The sequence below is a fragment of the Eumetopias jubatus genome, unplaced genomic scaffold, assembly GCF_037043125.1.
Source record: "Eumetopias jubatus isolate StellerSeaLion01/CBP00866 unplaced genomic scaffold, mEumJub1_p1.0 scaffold_1, whole genome shotgun sequence".
NCBI classification, from domain to species: domain Eukaryota; kingdom Metazoa; phylum Chordata; class Mammalia; order Carnivora; family Otariidae; genus Eumetopias; species Eumetopias jubatus.
The window spans coordinates 114,898,988-114,919,099 of record NW_028274807.1 but is presented as its reverse complement, the minus strand read 5'-3'; the positions used below and the strand labels follow the sequence as shown (position 1 = coordinate 114,919,099).

At 37.9% G+C, this 20,112-nt stretch overlaps 1 protein-coding gene across 1 annotated transcript in view; it reads right to left on the bottom strand.

Moving 5' to 3' along the window:
* Window positions 1-4,790: 4,790 nt before the first annotated feature.
* The window catches only part of LOC114202753 (phospholipid scramblase 4), a 29,504-nt gene continuing 14,182 nt past the window's right edge, over window positions 4,791-20,112 (bottom strand). The window contains exons 4-9 of the mRNA XM_028096052.1: window positions 13,392-13,627; window positions 10,760-10,802; window positions 9,632-9,858; window positions 7,224-7,385; window positions 5,710-5,868; window positions 4,791-4,838 (exon numbers count right to left, since the gene is read on the bottom strand). Of these exons, the coding sequence (XP_027951853.1) occupies window positions 4,791-4,838; window positions 5,710-5,868; window positions 7,224-7,385; window positions 9,632-9,858; window positions 10,760-10,802; window positions 13,392-13,627 (875 nt within the window). The remainder of the gene's footprint in view (window positions 4,839-5,709; window positions 5,869-7,223; window positions 7,386-9,631; window positions 9,859-10,759; window positions 10,803-13,391; window positions 13,628-20,112) is intronic.

The window sequence follows — 20,112 nt, the reverse complement described above, 5'->3', positions numbered from 1 at the left end:
AACATCCAGTTGGCTGAAAAATTCAACTAGAAAATTAGTCTGGTAACCAGATTTTTGTGTAATTTTGGGGAAATCTGGTCATTAAAATTGTTTTAAAATGCATCCTTCACTGACAGTTATAAGTTCTGGCAGCTTTCCTGCATGATATACTGCTCTTGAAATCATACTTAAAATTTAAATGTGCCTTAAGTGAATTAGAAATAAGCATTTAATAACTTGCTTATATCAAAAAGCCAGTCACTACTATAAAACACTACAAAAATGACTTTAGTGGAATTAAACTTATATAAGAAAACAAGGATCCTGAAGGAGTCTGATTGATAATTAATAAGAAATTCCTTCAAAAATCCCTTTGAAGAAAAGTGTTAAAAATAAAAAAACTGTCTTGGTCCATTTTGGCTGCTATAACAAAAATACTACAGACTGGGTGGCTTATAAACAACAAATTTATTTCTTGCAGTTCTACAAGTCCAAGCAAGATCAAGGTCCCAACAGAGACTGTGTCTGGCAAAAGCCCACTTCCTGGCTCATGGATGGATGCCTTCTCACTTGGTGGGAGGCAGAAGGGAACTCCTTGCCTTCTCTTTTATAAAAGGTACTAATCCATTCAGAAGCGCTCCACCCTCAGGTTCTGATCATCCCCAATGTCTCACCTCCAAATACATCACATTAAGGGGATTAGATTCCAACATATTAATTTTGGGGGACACAGACATTCAGTTGATGGCATTCCACCCCTAGTCAGGACAAAATTCATTCGTTTCATCCTAACAGCCATAAAGTCTTAACTTGTTCCAGCATCAAAAGTCTGAAAGTCCAAAGTTGCATCTACATCAGATATGGGTAAGACTCAAAGTCTGAGTCATCCTGAGGCAAAGTCCTCTCCATCTATGAACCTGCAAAACCAAACAAATTATGTTTCCAAGATACAATGGTGGGACAGGCACAGGACAGACATTCTCATTCCCAAAGAGAGAAATAGGAAAGAAGAAAGGAGTGACAGGTCTCAGGTAAGTCCAAGACCAAACAGCACAGAACAACATTAAATCTTAAGGTTCAAAAATAATCTTTGACTCAATGCTCTGTCTTTTGGGCCCATTGGGATGGCCATGTTACCCACAGGGCTCAGCAGAATGGCCTTCCCTGCAAAGACTCTCTGCCTGGGCCCTGTGTATCTCCAGGACTGGCGTTCAAAACCCGAAGCTCTCCCAGATAGCCCTGTCCTTTGAGATCTAGGTGAAGGCAGCCATGCCCCCTTGGCCTATGCACTATGAGCATCAATAGAGATAGGGCCACATGGACCTGTACCCTCCACAGACAGGTGGCCACTGGAGTCCATGCCATACCAGGGCCCACCAGAGCCACACCTGGGGTGGCAGAGGAGCATGGCAAGAGAGTGTAGAGAGCAGAGCCCCCCATGTGAGGTAGGGCCAGGTAGCATGCAGAAAGGTCCCATAGGTATTGAAGGCCCTTCCTTTCAACCACTCAGCCCCCTAAGCCCTTGCAATACAGGCCTGTAATGGGAGAAGTGGCTCTGTTGACCACTGACTTGCCTTCAGGGTCATTCTTCCATTGTCCTGGAGAAGAGTTTCCTGGCTTCTGTTCAGAAAGGCTCACTCATATTGATCTCCTTATCAGTACCTTGGCCCTCAGTGTTCTCATTTTTTGCTATATGGATAGGCTGAAAATTTTCCAAGTCTTTATGTTCTGCTTCCTTTTGCTTAACAATTCTATCTTTAAGTCACTTCTCACTGCTTGCATTTTACTCTAACAGAGGAAGCCTAACTGCACCTTCCAACACTCTGCTTAGAACTCACTTCAGCTAAACATCTAGTTTCATCCCTTGCAAGTTCTATGTTCCACAAAACACGAGAACAAGAACATAATTCAGCCAAGTTCTTTGTCACTTTATAATAAAGAGGGCTTCTCCTCAAATTTCCAATACCATGTTCCTCAATTTCATCTGAGGCCTCATCAGAATGGCCTTTAGCACTCATGTTTCTACCAACATCCTGGCAGGATTACTTAGCTATTCTCTAAGAACACCAAGGCTGTCTCTACAGCTCTTTTCTTTCTGAGCTCTCACCAGAATCACCTTTAAAGTTCTGTTAAAGTATCTAGGCTTTTTCTAGAATGCAACTCAAAATGCTTACAGCTTCTACCCATTACCCAGTTCCAATGCTGCTTCCACATTTTTAGGTATTTGTTACAGCAGCACCCCCACTTCTCCAGGACCAATTTCTGTCTGAATCCGTTGGACACCTATACAGAAATACTGTGGACTGGGTGGCTTAAACAACAAATATTTAACTCTCACAGTTTTGGAAGCTGGGAAATCCAAGATCAAGGTGCTGGCAGATTATAATGACACTAATCCTGTTCATGAGGGAGGGTTCCACCAGCATGACCTAACACCACCCAAACATCATCACATTGGGGTAATTCATAGGTTTCGGGTGGGAGAGGGACACAAGCATTCAGTCTATAGCAAAGACTCAATTACAAGTCAAAAAGTAAGACGGTATTTTACTATAAACCATATTATATTTATTGAAAAGCCAAAAACAATATGATGAAGCATGAAAAACATGCAAATTTCAGAGTAGCTTTTGTTTCTAGTGAAACTGATGAATTTTACACAATGAAATACCATTAGGAAATATAGAAATTATAATATCAACCATAGTATAAAAATATAAGACCACAGAATTACTTTTTTAAGATCTTATTTATTTATTCGACAGAGAGAGACACAGCGAGAGAGGGAACACAAGCAGGGGGAGTGGGAGAGGGAGAAGCAGGCTTCCTGCTGAGCAGGGAGCCCGATGTGGGGCTCGATCCCAGGACCCTGGGATCACGACCTGAGCCGAAGGCAGACGCTTAACGACTGAGCCACCCAGGTGCCCCAAGACACACAGTATGACTTTTAAAGAAAGTGGAATTATAACTGTAAGAGACAACTTAATACCATAAAAACTTTAAACAAATTTAAAATGTTATATGTTAAAAATAATATGCATTTTTTTTTAGTATTATGCAGCAGGTCTTGGGATGTAGGGGTACAGGAAAGTAAAAAGGAGGTTTATAGAGATAAACTTTCTCAATACTATTTGATTTCATATATAAAATGTCAAAGATTATTATAAGAAACAATATATATGTCTAAGACTGCAATTATATTTTCAAATATAAGATAATTATTTTTTTTTAGAAAGCAGCAGTTTTACATTTTTTTAAAAGCTAGTAGTAGCACCTAAAAATAAAAATTACCAGAAACTGAATAAAACAACTTTACCATGAAAAGATAAATATAATTTAAAAATGAAGCACCTTCTTTGACTTCAAGAGGAAGTGTGAGCAAAGGCCCTCATTTCTGAATAATCCCATCTGAGAACACTCAGGCTTGTTTTACTTAGCAAGGAGAATACATTTCATTCCACATACTGGCTGTGTTGAAAGAACACAGTCCATGTCCAGATAGGAAGGTAGAGTGCAAAAGACACAGGCTGATTCATCAGTCTATTCACTAATACACTATGCTTTTAACTAGCTAATAAAAAGAAGTACGTTTGTACTGTATGGTAATCCTACATAATTTTACTGGTAAGCTATAGTTCGCAGAGAAGTAGCATGTTTGCTGTGTTTTATTATTTTCTTTGCATAGATACAGATTTGTTTCTCATCTAAATAAAAAGCAGCTAAGAAATATTAGACAATGTCAAGATTTGTAGGTTTTGCTTTTACAAAGTGCTACACAGAATGTCACATTTCAAAGTTCAGAAACAAAACTCTAACTCCTGGTATTAGAAAAATAAGGTGATTATCAGGGATCTTCTTGAAAAGTGGAAAAAAAAAAAACAACAACCCAATTATCTTCTCTGTGTCACATCAAATGATATACAAAGGTTCAAAAGGCATTCTTAGAGATTTGGCTAAACATATTTTTTTATATAAGGCATCTGTGACCAAGAGAGATGAAATGGATTAAATGCAAGCTCCTTATACGGGCGCTGATGTCTCTAAGTTGCTCAGAGCTAGACTGGCTGTGGTCCTTGTCACCTCCTTTCCTGATAGTCTGACCCTGACCCCATATAAGGCAGGTCCTGACTGACCATGCTAGTGAATGAGGGAGTACGCATGAAAAATATAAACCCTATGATAAAGAAAAAAAAAAAACAAACCATGTTTGATTTGGAAATAGAATCAAAATTTTCATGGAAACTTAGAAACTTGCAAAACAAGGTTTTCATACATATGCACAAGTAAAGTTTTCCTTGTACGATAGACACACAGAATTTCCGTCTGCCTTCCTTTTTGTTTTTAAATATCAAGAGTATCATTCTTTTCACTTCGTCTTCAGTAACAGGACAAGAGGTAGGATTTAGTAGGACAGGGTTAGGAATAACAGCTATATTACTCTATCTCAAAGATTGCTCTAAAAAGCTCACCATTTCATGACCTACTAATGTGAGAGCTCTTGCATTCATTTTCCCTTATGTCATGGTAAAGCATTTGGAAGCTCACTGTAATGTGTTTACTTGGTTAATGAGTCATAACTTTTTCAAGGTGAACTCCTAGGCTACCAAGAGGACAAATGAACAGATAATCAATTGAAACATGTTTAGATTGTATTCTTGCCCTTACACGGTTAGCCTGTTAGAGCTAATAACCAGTGAAAATAATCTGCAAAAGCAGATACATATATTTGCAAATAATTCAGGGGATTGTAAGCCCGATCCAACTTTTCTAATTTTTTTCATTAGCCATAATTGCTGATTTGCTGTGTCCATCTATCTTGATGAATGTTGTGGTGGAGATCTTTCAAAATACATGAAGTCCTGAAATTAGAAAAAGATACATACATATATAATATATACCACTGAGAGAGAGAGAAAGATAACTGTACATACATACGTACATAATACATACATAATTAGATGCAATGCATAAAGTATTGTCCTTTATAATTTATCAGATGATCCTCATTCTAGTTAAGGATAAATAAATCTAATAAAACCTTTATAAAGAGGATCTAACATGAAGACCAGCAATTACAGACTTGGAACTGTTGGTAGCCAATAACATTTCCATTTGGGGGTACTGACTAAATTTTTGTTGTTAAAAGGAAGAAAAACTTAATCAATATTAAATATGTTAAATATACCAACTGCAATATGTTAGCTACATTTTTAAGGTAAATATATCCACTTTATTTCCATTTAACCACCGATGAGTCAGTAATACAGCAAGGGAGCTGTACCTAATAAATCTAAGGAAGATACAACGCCAAGGGGTCCACTGACAAGAGAGGCAGTGGGGTGGAGGGAAAGGACATCAGCTTTAGAGTTAGTTATTTCATTAAGAAGTCATAGGATGGGCATCTTTAAGTAATGGGAAAGACAAACAACAGGCAATGAGGACAAGTATACCCACTGGATGCCCCATATTCTCCAAGTACTCTTCTGGCCCCTCTACTCACATGATAGCTAATGTTCAGCGCCCTGAAAAATATAAGTATTTTTATCTCCATTTTATAGGTAAGGCAAATGAGGCCTGGAAGTGCTAACCAATTTGCAAAACACGTAACTAGTAAGTGGTAGGGACAGACATTGTCCTACTTTCAAAGGTTACTGCCTTTCTATTACACTACACTGCCATCTCATCATAAAGAGTGATTCTCTCAAGACAACTCAAAAGCAAAAGACTTACAATGAGGAAGCAAGCTCCAAAAATCATGGCTTTCATCTTCACATCCAGGTCTAACGGGAAGTGAATTTCAAAGTGGTCAGCATCTCCCATTGCTGATAACAGACCGTTCCACTTCCTAATAATACTGCCAATGTTGGACACACCATCAAGGGATTTGACCTAGAGAGATAAGAATATGACTTTATGATGACTGAAAAATATTATAATACATACTTCATTCTTCTACTTAGAAGCAGTTTACACTGTGACAGCATAAATACAGGACAGGAAATTAATATAGTAATAATGTAGTTATGACTATAAAGTAATAAATTACTGTAAAGTAACAGGGAATTATGGCCAAGAAGGATAAAGTGCCTTGCAACTGGTTAATAACTGAGCTGGGGTGTAGCTGACAGTTCTTGGGCTGGTGCTCTTTCTTCATCCTCAAATGAGTTATTAAGGAGGTATGATTTGAGTTGATTCTAAAATTCTTTTTCATACAGTGAAGGGTAGGAATTGGGGATTGGAAGGGAGTCTCTACAGCCTAGGGAAACACACGAACAAAAGTAAGGAAGCACAGTTCTATGTACTTCGCAAACTTCAAATAATCGACTCAAGTTTTTATGGGCCAAATCCACCCTGTCTTCCTAGAGTATGTCAGAATCCCGAAGGGCTTTGGCTTGTAAAAGGGGGATTCTGGCACTTGCCAGAGGGCAAATACCCAAATACTAACTTTTGGTGATCAGAAAGATCCTATACACCTGCCCCTAAAATTTGGCTTATCCACATTTTTTTATTTCACTACAATGGTCTTTTAATAAATAAGCAATGCTTGAAGAACTAAAAAAAAAGTTTATTGGGTATCATAGAAAATATCTGAATGAGCAACTTTAGATAATGAGCCTTGCTGAATTGGAAGGCATTCAAGGATTCTCTAAGAAGCTCAGGAAACATTTCTAGGAATCTCCTTTGTCAGATTCGTAGGATAATAAGCACTCATTTTGTAGATACTGAGATAGAGGCAAAACAAGAGGATTTCCTGAGAAAATGTTATAACCTATTATGAGTTTTATCCATGTTATCAGTGTTATCCTATCTCTTAAGGACACAGACAACTTCTACCATGCAAATAATGTACACAATCTCGGGGTGCCCCATATGTTCTGTGATACGTTGGGCATTTTTGTTTTAATCAGGATCTGCAATCCTGTAAATCTGTGGTAAAAATGGTGAATTAAATACAACCAAGAATAAATAAATGGATTCAGTCACGCTATTTACTTTCAGGTTTAGTGTTTTAAATGGTTACTTATCTTTATCAAACACTGAAATTAAAAAAAAAGTAGCTCACGCTTTGGAAAACAGTAAGCAATCCACTAACAATAATTTAAAAATGATTTGATGTCACCAATAACTCTTCCTCATTCTACTTTATTCATTCACATTAAACAATAGTCTAAAGCCAAATGATTCTAAGGTCTGTTAGTACATGCAGAAAAAATAGTAAAAATGTCATTTTTATATTTGTTTACCTCAAAAACTGAATCTGAACCACAGCCGTAGGTTGAACACGGTCCGCGCACTCTCATCACATTTTCTTTCTTCTCGTTCTGGAGGCTGTAAACAGCCCTGCACAGGTTCCAGTGTTCCGCAACAAAGCCAATGGGGACACCGGGAGGACACTGCACCTCCAGCTGCAAAGAAGCAGTGACAGAGGGAAGGATGCTACATATATACCTGTATGCATACACACCACCCAGATGTACTCTTAAGTCTTTCAAGGACTAGAAGAATTGTCACTGATAGAGGACCTTCCTTTTTTACCCAGGCTCTTTCTTAGGGTTGTAGGTCAGAACAGCCTTGAGAGCTGAGGTGACATTTCCCTTTGGAACAAAGTGGCTGCTTGTTGCAAAATGGACAGTTCTCCCAAGCTCAGAATTGCTCAGCTGTATGCAGCATCTGCATCAGCCCTATCGAACTTGGGCACACAGGGACCTGTGCCAACTGCATGACACTCATGCTGTTTACTGTGCTGCAGTGAAGTTCTTTGTCTCTGCTCTAGGTGTCTCATGTCTTCTGGCACAATTCATGACAAAGTAGCAAGGGAACTTCTTAGATTTGAATCTCAGACTTGACAATTATAAGAGAAAATAGAAAAAGAGGCATTCTGAAAACTGAGTATTTTTTTTAAAGATTTTATTTATTTATTTGACAGAGAGAGAGAGAGCATGCACAAGCAGGGGGAGTGGCAGGCAGAGGCAGAGGGAGAAGGAGACTCCCCATAGAGCAGGGGGAGCCCAATGCAGGACTCGATCTCAGGACCCCGGGATCATGACCCGAGCCAAAGACAGCCACTTAATGAATGAGCCACCCAGGTGCCTGGAAAACTGAGTATTGTGAAAACAACAGAATGTGTGAACAGATATGTAAAGCCATATTAAAAAGTTTCAAAACTGTCCACTGCCTTGTTTTAGCTAAGCATCTTTACAATATTCCTTTGTGAAGAACTAAGATCTTCATATTTAATAATAACAAGAGTCACAAAATTAAATTACTTAGTAAAAGTAAGAGTTTCCAGAGTTAAAGTTCTACTGGTAGCTTTTCTGGCGTCATATACACTTTTCTAAGAGTTTTGAGACCACCAGGTCTCATTATGGGGCAGTACTACATAGCTTCATGAACTGTCAAATCATGATATTAAAAAAAAAAGATGTTACTGTTCATATATATACATTCACACATATACATAAGCATATAAATTTGATAGCTGCCTAGGATTAAGATCTTACACAAGTTTAGGCCTAAGAGCTAAACAAATAAATAAAAACTGTACACAAGTAAATTACTTAAAAAAAATTCATTTGAGAAGAAAACCCAACTCATGAATATGAAGAATTCCTAGTATATTGAAAAGGACTAAGGAGTAAAGGTGAATATTCATCTCAAATATCAGGCTATTATTACAAAAATAGTAACGAGAGAGGCGTAAGATACCCGGGAACACCATTCTCTGAGCACTGTACTGTCTGCCTGGTACTGTAAAGAACAGTTAACATTTATTTACTATTTAATCCTCAAAGCAATCCTGTGTGACAGGTGCTATTATTACTTCCATCTCATAGGAAATCAAAATACAGAGAAGGTTGTAAATAAATTAACATTTAGTAAGTGCTGGCACTTACCATGTCTTCTAAATACCCCAGGAATCCCATGGGGTATTGTTGTGCATATTTCATGTGCAAGAGCACTGAGCCCCAAAGACGTTAAGTAAATTGCACAATTTAAGTAGGTGACATATCTGGAATTCAAAATTCTGGTGGACCTCTTGCTAAAGCTGCTTCTTTTCCCTGCAGCAAACAACCTCCCTAGAGCTGCACGGGTTGTAGAAGAGGAAGCCAACTGTAACTCAGAACACCTGCTCTCTAGGTCTGGCACTCGGGGGGCTGTAACACCCTCATCAGGCACTTCATCTTTCTGAGCCACCCCTTCTTTATCTGTGGCCAGGTGTGGACTGGGATGGGGAGTGCAAATTCATCCAAGGTCTCTTCCAAATCTAAAAGCATTCGATCCTGTCTAGCAACATCTTATCTGGGGATATGCAGGTACATTTAGACAAATGTGTGTGACTTCTGTTCTAGGTCACAGATACATTTCCAATTCAGCAGACACAACTGACAGAATTGTGGTCACCGAATAAATAACCCTAATCTGTGCCTGACCCCCAACTAGCACCGGAAGATGAGAAAGAACCCACAAGAAAAAGCCCTCTGTGATTTTCCTTGGGTGAGACGATGTGGCCTCCTTCCTCCCCACTCTCTTCTTTCAGTCTGACCGGCAGAGCCAGTGAAAATCCCCTCCTGTGTCATTCTGGAAGGAGCACAACTGTACTGTGAAGACTTGGATCAGGAAGAAACCAGGGATAAGCCCTGCATCCTCTGACCTCTTGCCTGGTGGAGGGACAACAGAGGCAACAGCAGGTGCATCTGAAAGGTCTCTGCATTGTCATGATTTCTCGGCCCATACAGTCGGTGACCCGGAGGACGAAGGGCCTTAGTGTCCGATAAGCATTTCTGGTAAAGTCGTCTGTGTCTTCAGTTACGATGTAAACCATCTGGTCCAGGTTGTTTTTAATATCATATCTATTATTAGTTTCAAAAGATGTCATCACTATAAAATAAAATGAGAAAGACACTTTAAATTAAAAGCAGTTAAAACGGGCCCCGAGAAGTCCTTTTGTAGTATGTGTTAGGGGCTTAAAGCAAAATAGCTTTTTAAAAATTTAAACTGAAATATTACCATTGATTAGGACACCAAAATAATTCAGATGCCCAATAAATATTTGGTAATTTTGAAAATTTAAAACATTTCTTTTAAGGAGATCAATAGAAAATGATTTTTAAAACTTTTCCACATAAATGCAAAGACTAAAATTATATTCCTGGAGTACCTGAATTCAGAAAACTTTAATAAAGAAACCAGTTAAATAAAAGTATACATTTTACCATAAAATAGCTCAAGAAATATACTGAGATGGTTAGAGTCATTCCTAACTGCAAATAGGAAAATGAACCAAGAAGACTCAGGCTCTGTGTAGTGGTCAAATGAATATGCAGATCTGGTGGTAAAGAGAAGGTCAGTAATCCAGTGAGGATGAACTGAGATCAAGCAGCATGTTTACTGTGATTTGTTTTTACTTCTAAAGCAAGGGCACTGGACTAGAACTTAGCAGATTTAGATTCTATTTCAAGCTCTACCAGCTGACTATATGGTGCCCCTGGCTCATTTATTCTCTAGGTTCCTTCTTTTCCTCTTCCATGAAAGATGAATATGCAGACTAGGGTGTGAAGGGGGAGTTGACCAGATAAAATGTAAGTCTTTTTCAAGTCTAAGAACTTAGGTATGGTACATAAATAGATACAATTATACAAAATAATTCCCTTTATTACTTTCTTGAAAAAAGGGTAGAAGAAGATAGTCTTTTCTCTTTGAATCACTAAGAAATGATCATTGGGTAATGCAAATTTCCACCTGATTCAAATACTGCTGAACACTACAAAATTATACATACTTTCCAGAGGCTCAAAATGCTGAAGGACGTGTATGTTGTCCAACTGTTGGGATAGAACAAAGCAATTAGCAAAAATAGAAATAACAGAATTAAATCAAATCAGTGCTAGAAAAGAAGCTGATGAGACAGGTATGAAATGTATTAATTGACACCAAAATATCTTTTTGAAATTGAATGAAATAAAAAAATTATCAAGTGAAATTTAGCAGAGCTGTCCAGATAGGAATACTTTTCTCCAGTTCTATTTTAAAAGATAAAGAGTTGCAAAAAAAAAAAAGATAAGCAGTTGCCTGGTACATCAGAAAATCATCTTCCTACTACACTGACAGCATCTAGAAGAAGCTGTGTTGACACAGATTGTTTCTAGCTCAGCCCCTACTCATTGACATGTCTGTCACTCACTGAACTCACAGCCTGGAGGTGCTCAGGAAGTTTGGGACAGTTTAACATGGACCAGCCACAGAGGAAGCTACTTTCTCAGTGGCTTACAGAGAGCAAATCAGCCAGGGACCTCACACTGTAGTATCCAGTTTTACATTATTTTCACAGGTACCTCTGGAAGATGTTAACACACTGATTTCCATTCATTTGAGGTCCTAATGCCAGGGGCTTCCTTAGGTGCATACTCTAATGAGGGTCCACAAGGCTGGAAGCATGTGATTAGGATTAGGACAAAGGGGAAACATTCTGGAACGGGATCTCTTGAAAAGGGTGTTGGGAACACCACTAGATAAACTTCTGCCTTAACTTCACTTAGGAATCACTCTAAAGACAGTTTGATGGGTTCAGCACCTGATATTACTTGACAATATTATAGCAGAAAAGAAGAAACCTCTTTGAGGACAGAGTAATTATATCTAAATAATTTTAGATGATATAGATCATTCCTAATCCTTGGGCCCAGAATATTGCCTGCAATGTCCTATTTCAGCTAATAGTCATTGAATACTTTAGCTAATAAAAAAGTACATGAATGTGGTAATAAAGAAAGTAAAAAATAACCAGACATAAATATGTTGTGGTATAATTGATTTCAGGAGGGTATAGGGAAGATATAATCCTTCATGAAAACCTTTTTCTTATATGAAAATACAATCAGGTAAGGAGGTCTAAATCTGTCTTATAAAATGCCGAAAGCGGTCACTAAGGAGGTTCACAGTTCCTTTAAAAATCCAGAATGTTAAAATCTAGAACTCAAAGGAAAAATATTGTTGATACAAGCATCCACTGCTGAGCAAAATATTCTAAAGAAATAATGCCTGTTAATGTAAAAGAAGTTTGTCCAATGAGACTCTATGGCTGCTATGGATCAGTTCTCTAACAAACTGGTAGGGTCACTGGCCAAGCCAATACTCTAGAAATAATATAATCCTACTACTTTGAATGCTCCAGAATCTTTACAGTCTGATAATGATTCATGGAATCTATATCGGAGATTGCAAAAAGGCTGGGATAAGGAAAATTATAAAGCAAATGACTGGTTCTGTCTTCTGTTTGCATATGAGGTGTTTCAACTAATAATATCCACAAGCGGCCGCCCATTGGATGGCCTTGTGTGCCCAAAATAGTAGGCACACTATAAATCTTAGCTCCCGAAAAATTCTCCTAACAACTCAATAAGGTATGTATTGATAGTACTATTTTATCGATGAGGAAATTCAAACACCAACAGGTTATGAAAGTTACTGAAGGTTGCAGTGAGGAGGGAGTATAAGTAGAATTTAAAACCGGGTTTGTCTGGCTCCACACCTGTTTGTTTTGTTTCTTTTTTCACTTATTTTTTTTTTTAATTCAAACCATCCCTGAAAGACAAAACAGAATTCATAAAATATGTTCATTTAACTCTTGTCAGAGTAATAGAAGAAATGAAAAAACTTGGCAAATTAAGAAAACTGGCAAGTCCCTTGCTTATAATGTATTTCAACATCTCCTTTTTCTAAAACCAAACATGATTGTACCAGCTTCATCTTATTTTCATTAAGCAATTTTTTTGAGTCTCTGACATGTGGTTTTAAGCGATACCATTTGGTATATGGACTTGACATACTGCCCCAGTTTCTGATCCGGATATCCTGGTAGCTTCAGAACATCTATATAGATGGAAAATAAGAATCCACTGTGTTGTGGGAAGGGGGTCTCTGAATTTGGCCTGAAGAGAACCCTTGGTAAGTCTCCTCTTTTTATTGACACTTTTATGTTTGGAGGATGGCAGAAGTGGCTAATGAAAATTGTGGGTAATGAGAAAAAGGGGTAGGCGGAGATACTGACTCACTCATGGTCTACTAATCTGTTCTTCATGTTGTTAACGCTTCACTTCTATGCAAACGACACCTCAATTAGCATCTTTGATAGTTTTCCCTGTTTCTTAAACTGCCTTCCACAGGACACCTTGCAGATCTTAAAATTCAGCATACATCCTTTAGAAAGCCATACTGATTCCACCAAATACAGGCCTGCACTCATTTTCCCTTCACATCTCTGAAATCAGTACCACCATTCCTATGGTCTCACAAACAGGACCTCTGTCATCACTGACCCACCACGTTCATCCACTCTATCCAGCTTTGGATCTCTTCTTGTCAGATCCCCAGTCATACTTCATCAGAAAATTATTTGGATTTGTGTGGAGTACCTGGGTTAAGTATTCCAGACCAGGAGGACAGTTTGGCATAAGAGCAGGCCCTGGCATCCATGTTACTGGAACAGGCTGATTTGGCATATGATATTTGCCAGGCTGGTACTGCATAGGATGAATACCACCAGGTAGCTGGTACGAGGGGAAGGCACAGGGATGCTGTGGGCTGTAGTATCCCACAGGCAAGCCTCCTGGGTAGCCTGCAGGTGCAGGGACAGCTGGTCCAGGGGGTCCTGTATCCAAAAACAAAGGAAAATGTTATACACTATTAACAGTATAACACACTGGAATTGAGAATGACCTTTTACATGAAAAATGTATGTGTCACACAATATCCACTTCAGACTAAAACACGATCCATTTTCTGAATGTGTACCATGCACCAACAATGTACTAAGTAAGGGACTTTACACAGTAACTCATTTAATCCTCTTAAACTTTGTAAGATAAGTATTCTACACAGAGGTGTAGAAATAAGGTTTGAAACATCAAGTAACCTGTTGGCTTCTCTGTAATAGGTTTCTCCCTTGGAGATAATAATATCCCTACTTCAGGACGTTGTAGTGGGATTAGCACAAGACTTAGCACATAATTAGCACTGTACATTTATGTTATTATGTTTATTGTTATTATTGTTTAAGGTCACAAAGATAGCAACTTCAAAGGGGTGTTTTTAATGATGGCTAAGTAATTCAGAACAGTTTTATCACACCAGAAAGCAAGCCCATACCCATTAGCAGTCATTTCCTATGTTTTGCCCCAGCCCCTGGAAACCACTGTCACTACAGATTTGCCTAACCTGGACATTTCATATAAATGAATTCATGTAACATGTAGCCTTTCTGTCTAGTTTCTTTGATTTAGCATAATATTTTCAAGGTTCTTCCATCTTGTAGCATGTACTAGTATTTAATTCCTTTTTATGGCTGAGTAATAGTCCATTGCATGGACATATCACATTTTATGTATTCATTAATCAGTTGATGGGCATTTGGGTTGTTTCTAACTTTTGGCAATTATTTATAATAACACTGCTGTGAAATTAGTGTACAAGTTTTCAGTTCTTGAGTATACACCTAGGAGTGGAACTAGCCTTAATGTTTTAAGGGAATGCCAAACTGTTTTCCAAAGTGGCTTCACTGTTTTACACTCCTACTGCTGAACTCATTTATTAGTGCTAGTTGTGTGTGCATGTGTGTGCATTCCTTAGGATTTTCTACATACAAGATAATGTCATCTGCAAACAGAGATAGTTTTGCTTCTTCCTTTCCAATCTGGATGACTTTTATTACTTTTCCTTGCCAAATTGCCCTGGCTAAAACCTCTAGTACAATGTTGAATAGAAGTGGCATGAAGAGATACCCTGTCTTGTTCTTGACTTTAGGGGGAATGCTTTTGGCTTTTGCTATTAAGCATGGTGTTTTTCATAGATGCCTTTTATTAGGTTGAGGAAGTTCCCTCCTATTCCTAGTTTGTCAAAGTGTTTTTAATCATACAGGATGTTTCACTTTGTCAAAACCTTTTTCTCTATCTATTGATATGATCATATGATTTTTCTACTATATTCCATTCATATGGTACATACACTGACTAATTTTCGTATGATAAACCAACCTCTCATACTTGGGACAAAGTGTACTTGGTCATGGTATATAATCCCTATTTTAAATTGCTGGATTTGGTTACTATATTGCTAGTATCTTGTGGAGCACTTTTGCATCTCTATTTATAAGGAATATTGCTCTACAGTTTTCATTTCTTGTGATATCTTTGTCTAATTTTGCTAATAGGGTAACACTGGCCTCACAGAATTGGTTGGGATGTAAGTGTCCACTATTCTTACATTTCTTGTAAAGGGCTGGTATTAAAATCTTCATTAAGCATTTGGTAGAATTCACTAATGATGCCATCCAGACCTGGGCTTTTCTTTGTCAGAAATTTTTAAATGACTAATTCAATCTTTTTACTGTATAGCTCTTCTTTAGGTTTTCTATTGCTTCTTGGAGTCAGTTAAAGTTGTGTTTTTCTAGGAATTTGTCTATTTCACCTAGGTTTCATTCCAGTTTGTTGGTATACAACTATTCACAGTATTCTCTTGTAATACATTTAAATTTTTTTAAGCTTGTTAATAATGTCTCCATTTTCATTCTTGATTTTAATATTTTGAGTCTATTTTTTTCTTGGTCAGTTTAGCTTAAGATTTCTCAATTTTGTTGATATTTTCAAAGATCCAACTTTTGGTTTTGTTAGTTTGGCCTATTGCTTTTCTCTATTTCATTTACTTCTACTTTAAATTCTGTTATTTCCTCCTACTTGCTTAGGGTTTGGCTTCGTTCTAAGGTGAAAAGTTGGGCTACTGCTTTGAAGTCTTTCTTCTTTTTTAATATAGGTGTTGATAGCTATAAATTTCTCTCTATGGTTTTTTTTTTAAGGTTTATTTATTTGAGAGAGGAGAGGCAGAGGGGGAAAGAGGGAGAATCTTAAGCAGACTCCCTGCTGAGCACAGAGCCTGATGTGGAGCTCAATCTCAAAACCAACTGAGTCACCCAGGCTCCCCTCTTTATGCTCTGTTTTAGCTGTATCCCATAAGCTTTGGTATATTGAGATTTTATTTACCTCAAAAGTATTTTCCAATTTCTCTTGTGATTTCTTTTTGCCCTTTTGGTTATTTAATGTTATGTTAATTTCCTCGAATTTCCCAACTTTCCTTCTATTTTTATTGATTACAAATTTTCTTCCATTGTGAAACCTATTTGATTTTAGTCGTTTTAAATTTATGAGACTTGTTTTTTGGCTTAATCAGTAATCTATTTCGGAGAATGTCCTATATGCACTTGAGTAGAATGTATATTCCACTGTTGTTGGGTAGAGTAATCTATACGTGTCTATGTTTAGTTTGGTGTATAATATTGCTTATGGCCTCTATTTCACTTTGACCTTCTGCTTAGTTGTTCTATCCATTACTATAAGTGGGGTAGTGCAGTCTCCAACTCTTATTTACTGAATTGTCCATTTTACCTTTGAATTCGGTCATTTTTTGCTTCATATATTTTGGAGCTCTGTTTTTAGATGTGTGTGTGTATATATATATAATTGTTATGTCTTCCTGATGGATTGACACTTCTATTATTGTAAAATGTTCTTTATCTCTAATAACAACTTTTGCATTAAGGTATATTTTGTCTGATATAAGTATAGCTGTTTCACTAAATCTTATCAACAACGAAGTTTGAGAAACATTGTGCTAATATAGTGTTTTATAATACATACATACATTAGTGGGTCGTGAAATCAATTTAATGATTAACAATTAAAATTTTTTAAAATAAAATTTACTACACTAGAATAAAATAAAATAGAAAAAATCAAACTGTATTGTCCATATGCTGTATACTCACTGTATTATTGCTTGATGAAATGTTATATATAGCATATATATAATAAATACATATAAATATTGTTATATATAAATATATACATTTATATTATTTACTGTGGGTCATAGTAGATTGTCATTAAGAATGTTTAAGGGGGCACCTGGTAGACCATGTGAATCTTGATCTTGGGGTTTTGAGTTTGAGCCCTACATTGGGTGTAGAGATTACTTTAAAATAAAAGAATAAAAAAAAGAATGTTTGAAAGCCAGTGATTTAAACACCTTTTGCTTAACCAATGTAAAAAAGAAAAGATCCTATTGTAGAATGGAAAAGATGGAGACAATGTCACAAAACTGTTACGCATAATCACATGGTTGCAAATAGTTTTGTGGATCTTCTCCTTGAAGGGAAAAAACAAATCTTACCTAAATATAGGTTAACCTGAGTTTCTTTCTGAAAATTGCTATTTGTTTATAAAAGTACTGCTTATAACGTGTGGATGTGCATGTATCTGTGTTTTCTTATACTGGGATGTTGGTCCAGAAGACAGCAAGGGGTGTCAGAAGCTGAGATTCACTTCCTGTCTAGGTACGTGCACTAAAAGGAACAAGCCTGGGATAGTTGTAGCCATATTTCCCAAAGTAACCCAGGCTCTGGGCCTGCGGCTCCAGACTGGGGAATCTGGTATCTTTTTGTAATCAGAAAGCAATGCCACACAGCTATGTAGGGCAGGGACTGATATTTCCTGAAAAAATGTGAACAGTCCATTGGTGGCTGTTCTTTGAAAAGGTCCCTCCTGCAGAATGAAAAGACCTGAGAAAGTCGGGTAAGGTGGAGACTATGCTCTCTCTCAGAAACCCAAAGAACTGGATCCTGGACACCATACACGCTAGGAAGGAACTCTTGTTTGAGGAAGCTATGTTTGTGTGTGTGTGTGTGTGTGTGTGTGTGTGTGTGTAGTGATAGGTAATTAATACTTGCTCAGCTTTTATTATGTTCCAGGCACTGTTGTAACTACTTTACATATATTAAATCTTATAATCTAGGCATCAACCTTATGTGGAAGAGACTATTATTATTATCCTTAATTTACAAAGGAAAAAACTGAGGCATAGGAGGATAAGTAACTTGCTCAAGAATCAATAGTGTCAACATGTGACAGAGTCAGAATTAAAACTCAAGCATTCTGACTGCAGAGACACCCTTAATTAAATTATGCTAATACTCCCTTTAGATCAGAGAGGCGAGGAACATCCAAAATAGGACTCTCTGGATGGCCTTGAAACTACAGAGTAGAAGAGCAACTCTAGCTGGCTGCTGTATTTTTAGGTGTGTGCGCGCACACACACACACACACGCACACACATGCACACCCCTCCTAGGGGATGTCATAGTACAGAAAAAACAGTGTAGCAGGCAGAAAGCTGGCTTCAGAAAGAGTAAGCGGTCACCAGCATAGAGGCAAAGCAGTGGTCTGGGGTCGGCCAATGCTGAGGAAACCAGCCACCACCAGGAAGAGAGATTCCCCAAGACTTCCAGAAGTTGTCTGGGATGAGAAATAAAGACAGATAGCACTTCCTGTAAGGCAAATTGGACAGAGGGTCAGATTCCGGTGATTTGGGCATTAAAGGGAAGAGTGGCTTTTGACACTCATGAAGTCCGGGACATTTTGGTTTCTCATCAAAATCCCACTTAGGAGCATCATGAATTGTGGAACTATTTCTTCTAATACTGTCTGAGAACAAGGCCATGAAATAAATCAAACATTTCTTTATTTGGGAAACACTCCACAATGCCATTTCAAGGGCCAGCTGCTGTGCTTGCTGCTAGAGACAGAAAGATGTAGAAAGACATGTCTTTGAGGACATTCAGTTCTACAGAAAATACACAGATTTTTTTTTTTTAAGTGAATGGCTATCATGAAGCAAGTAACTCATGGGATCAGAGGTAGATTCATAGTGTGTGAAGAGATTAGAGAGGAACGGTGCTCAACCTAGGCAGAGGAGGTACCCTATGATGTTAGTGCTGACATGTTAGACCCAGACAGCACCTCCACAATGGACAAAGGTTTTACAGGGAGAGTAGGTGCAAAATGAACAGTTGCACAGGGGAGACTCAATATTGCAGGGGGGCCAAGGCTGTGTATGGAGATTAGGCAGACATGCTAGAAAGGAAGGTGGGGAAGGACTGAAGATTATAAAAGACCTATACTCCTCTGTGCAAAGAGTAAACTGTATGCCAATAAAATAGAAAGTGAAGTAACTGGACTTACACTCAGAACCTTTATGAATGAGGTTCAATTAGGCAGGAGGTGCTTCTAGGAGTGCAGATGGAAGGCAAGTTAATTTGTAATGTAAGGAGTAGTAAGTGGAGGAATAATAAGCAACATTGAAGAGACAGTCCTGTCTCAGTAACAGACTGGATATGAGGAAAGATTCTCAAGTTCTGAAGTGGGTCCCAGCAACCTCCAGAGGAGGGAAAGAATAGAGGGTATGTGTTCTGGAGCAACATGCCAAAGCTGAATTATAGACCACTGAGTTTGAAATCCAGGGTCTTTCCAGGCGAAGTGGTCTATAGGCAGTTGAAATGCAAGTTCAGAGCACAGGAGATTGATATGGGCGGGTGCTAAGGGATTCTTAAGTGGCTGAAGGCAAATTACCAAGATCATTCAGGAGAGTGTGTAAAAAGTTGGGTGAATGGAATAGGTGAAAGAAGGAGACAAGGCAGGCCAGGGGAATGGCCCAACCCTGGGGAATACCAGTTCTTAAGGACAGAGGACATACAGATCTTGACAGACACTGACAGTCAGGGGAGACTAAGGGAAAAATAATAGTAACTAGAAACAACATCAAATTAGAGCTACACGAGAAAAAACAAAAACAAAAAACCTTAGTGTCTTTAGAACAAATGGAAGAAATTACATGTTTCAGTTTGTCATGAAGAATATACTTCAGTTCCTTTAAGAACTGTGTTTAAGAGTACCCAAATTAGACTGGAAATCAGATATCCCTAGCCCCTTTTTTGAACTATTAAAAACAATGCAACTAAAAGTCATATAAATGATCTTAAGAATACTGTTTTATCACCTCAGTGAGCTGCTTAATTCTTATATTAGCCATGTGATTTTACTTTATTTTTAATTTAATTTTATTATGTTATGTTAGTCACCATACAACACTAGTTTCTGATGTAGTGTTCCATGATTCATTGTTTTCGTGTAACACCCGGTGTTCCATGCAGTACGTGCCCTCCTTAGTACCCATCACCGGGCTAACCCATCCCCTCTAAAACACTCAGTTTGTTTCTCAGAGTCCATAGTCTTTCGTGGTTCGTCTCCCCCT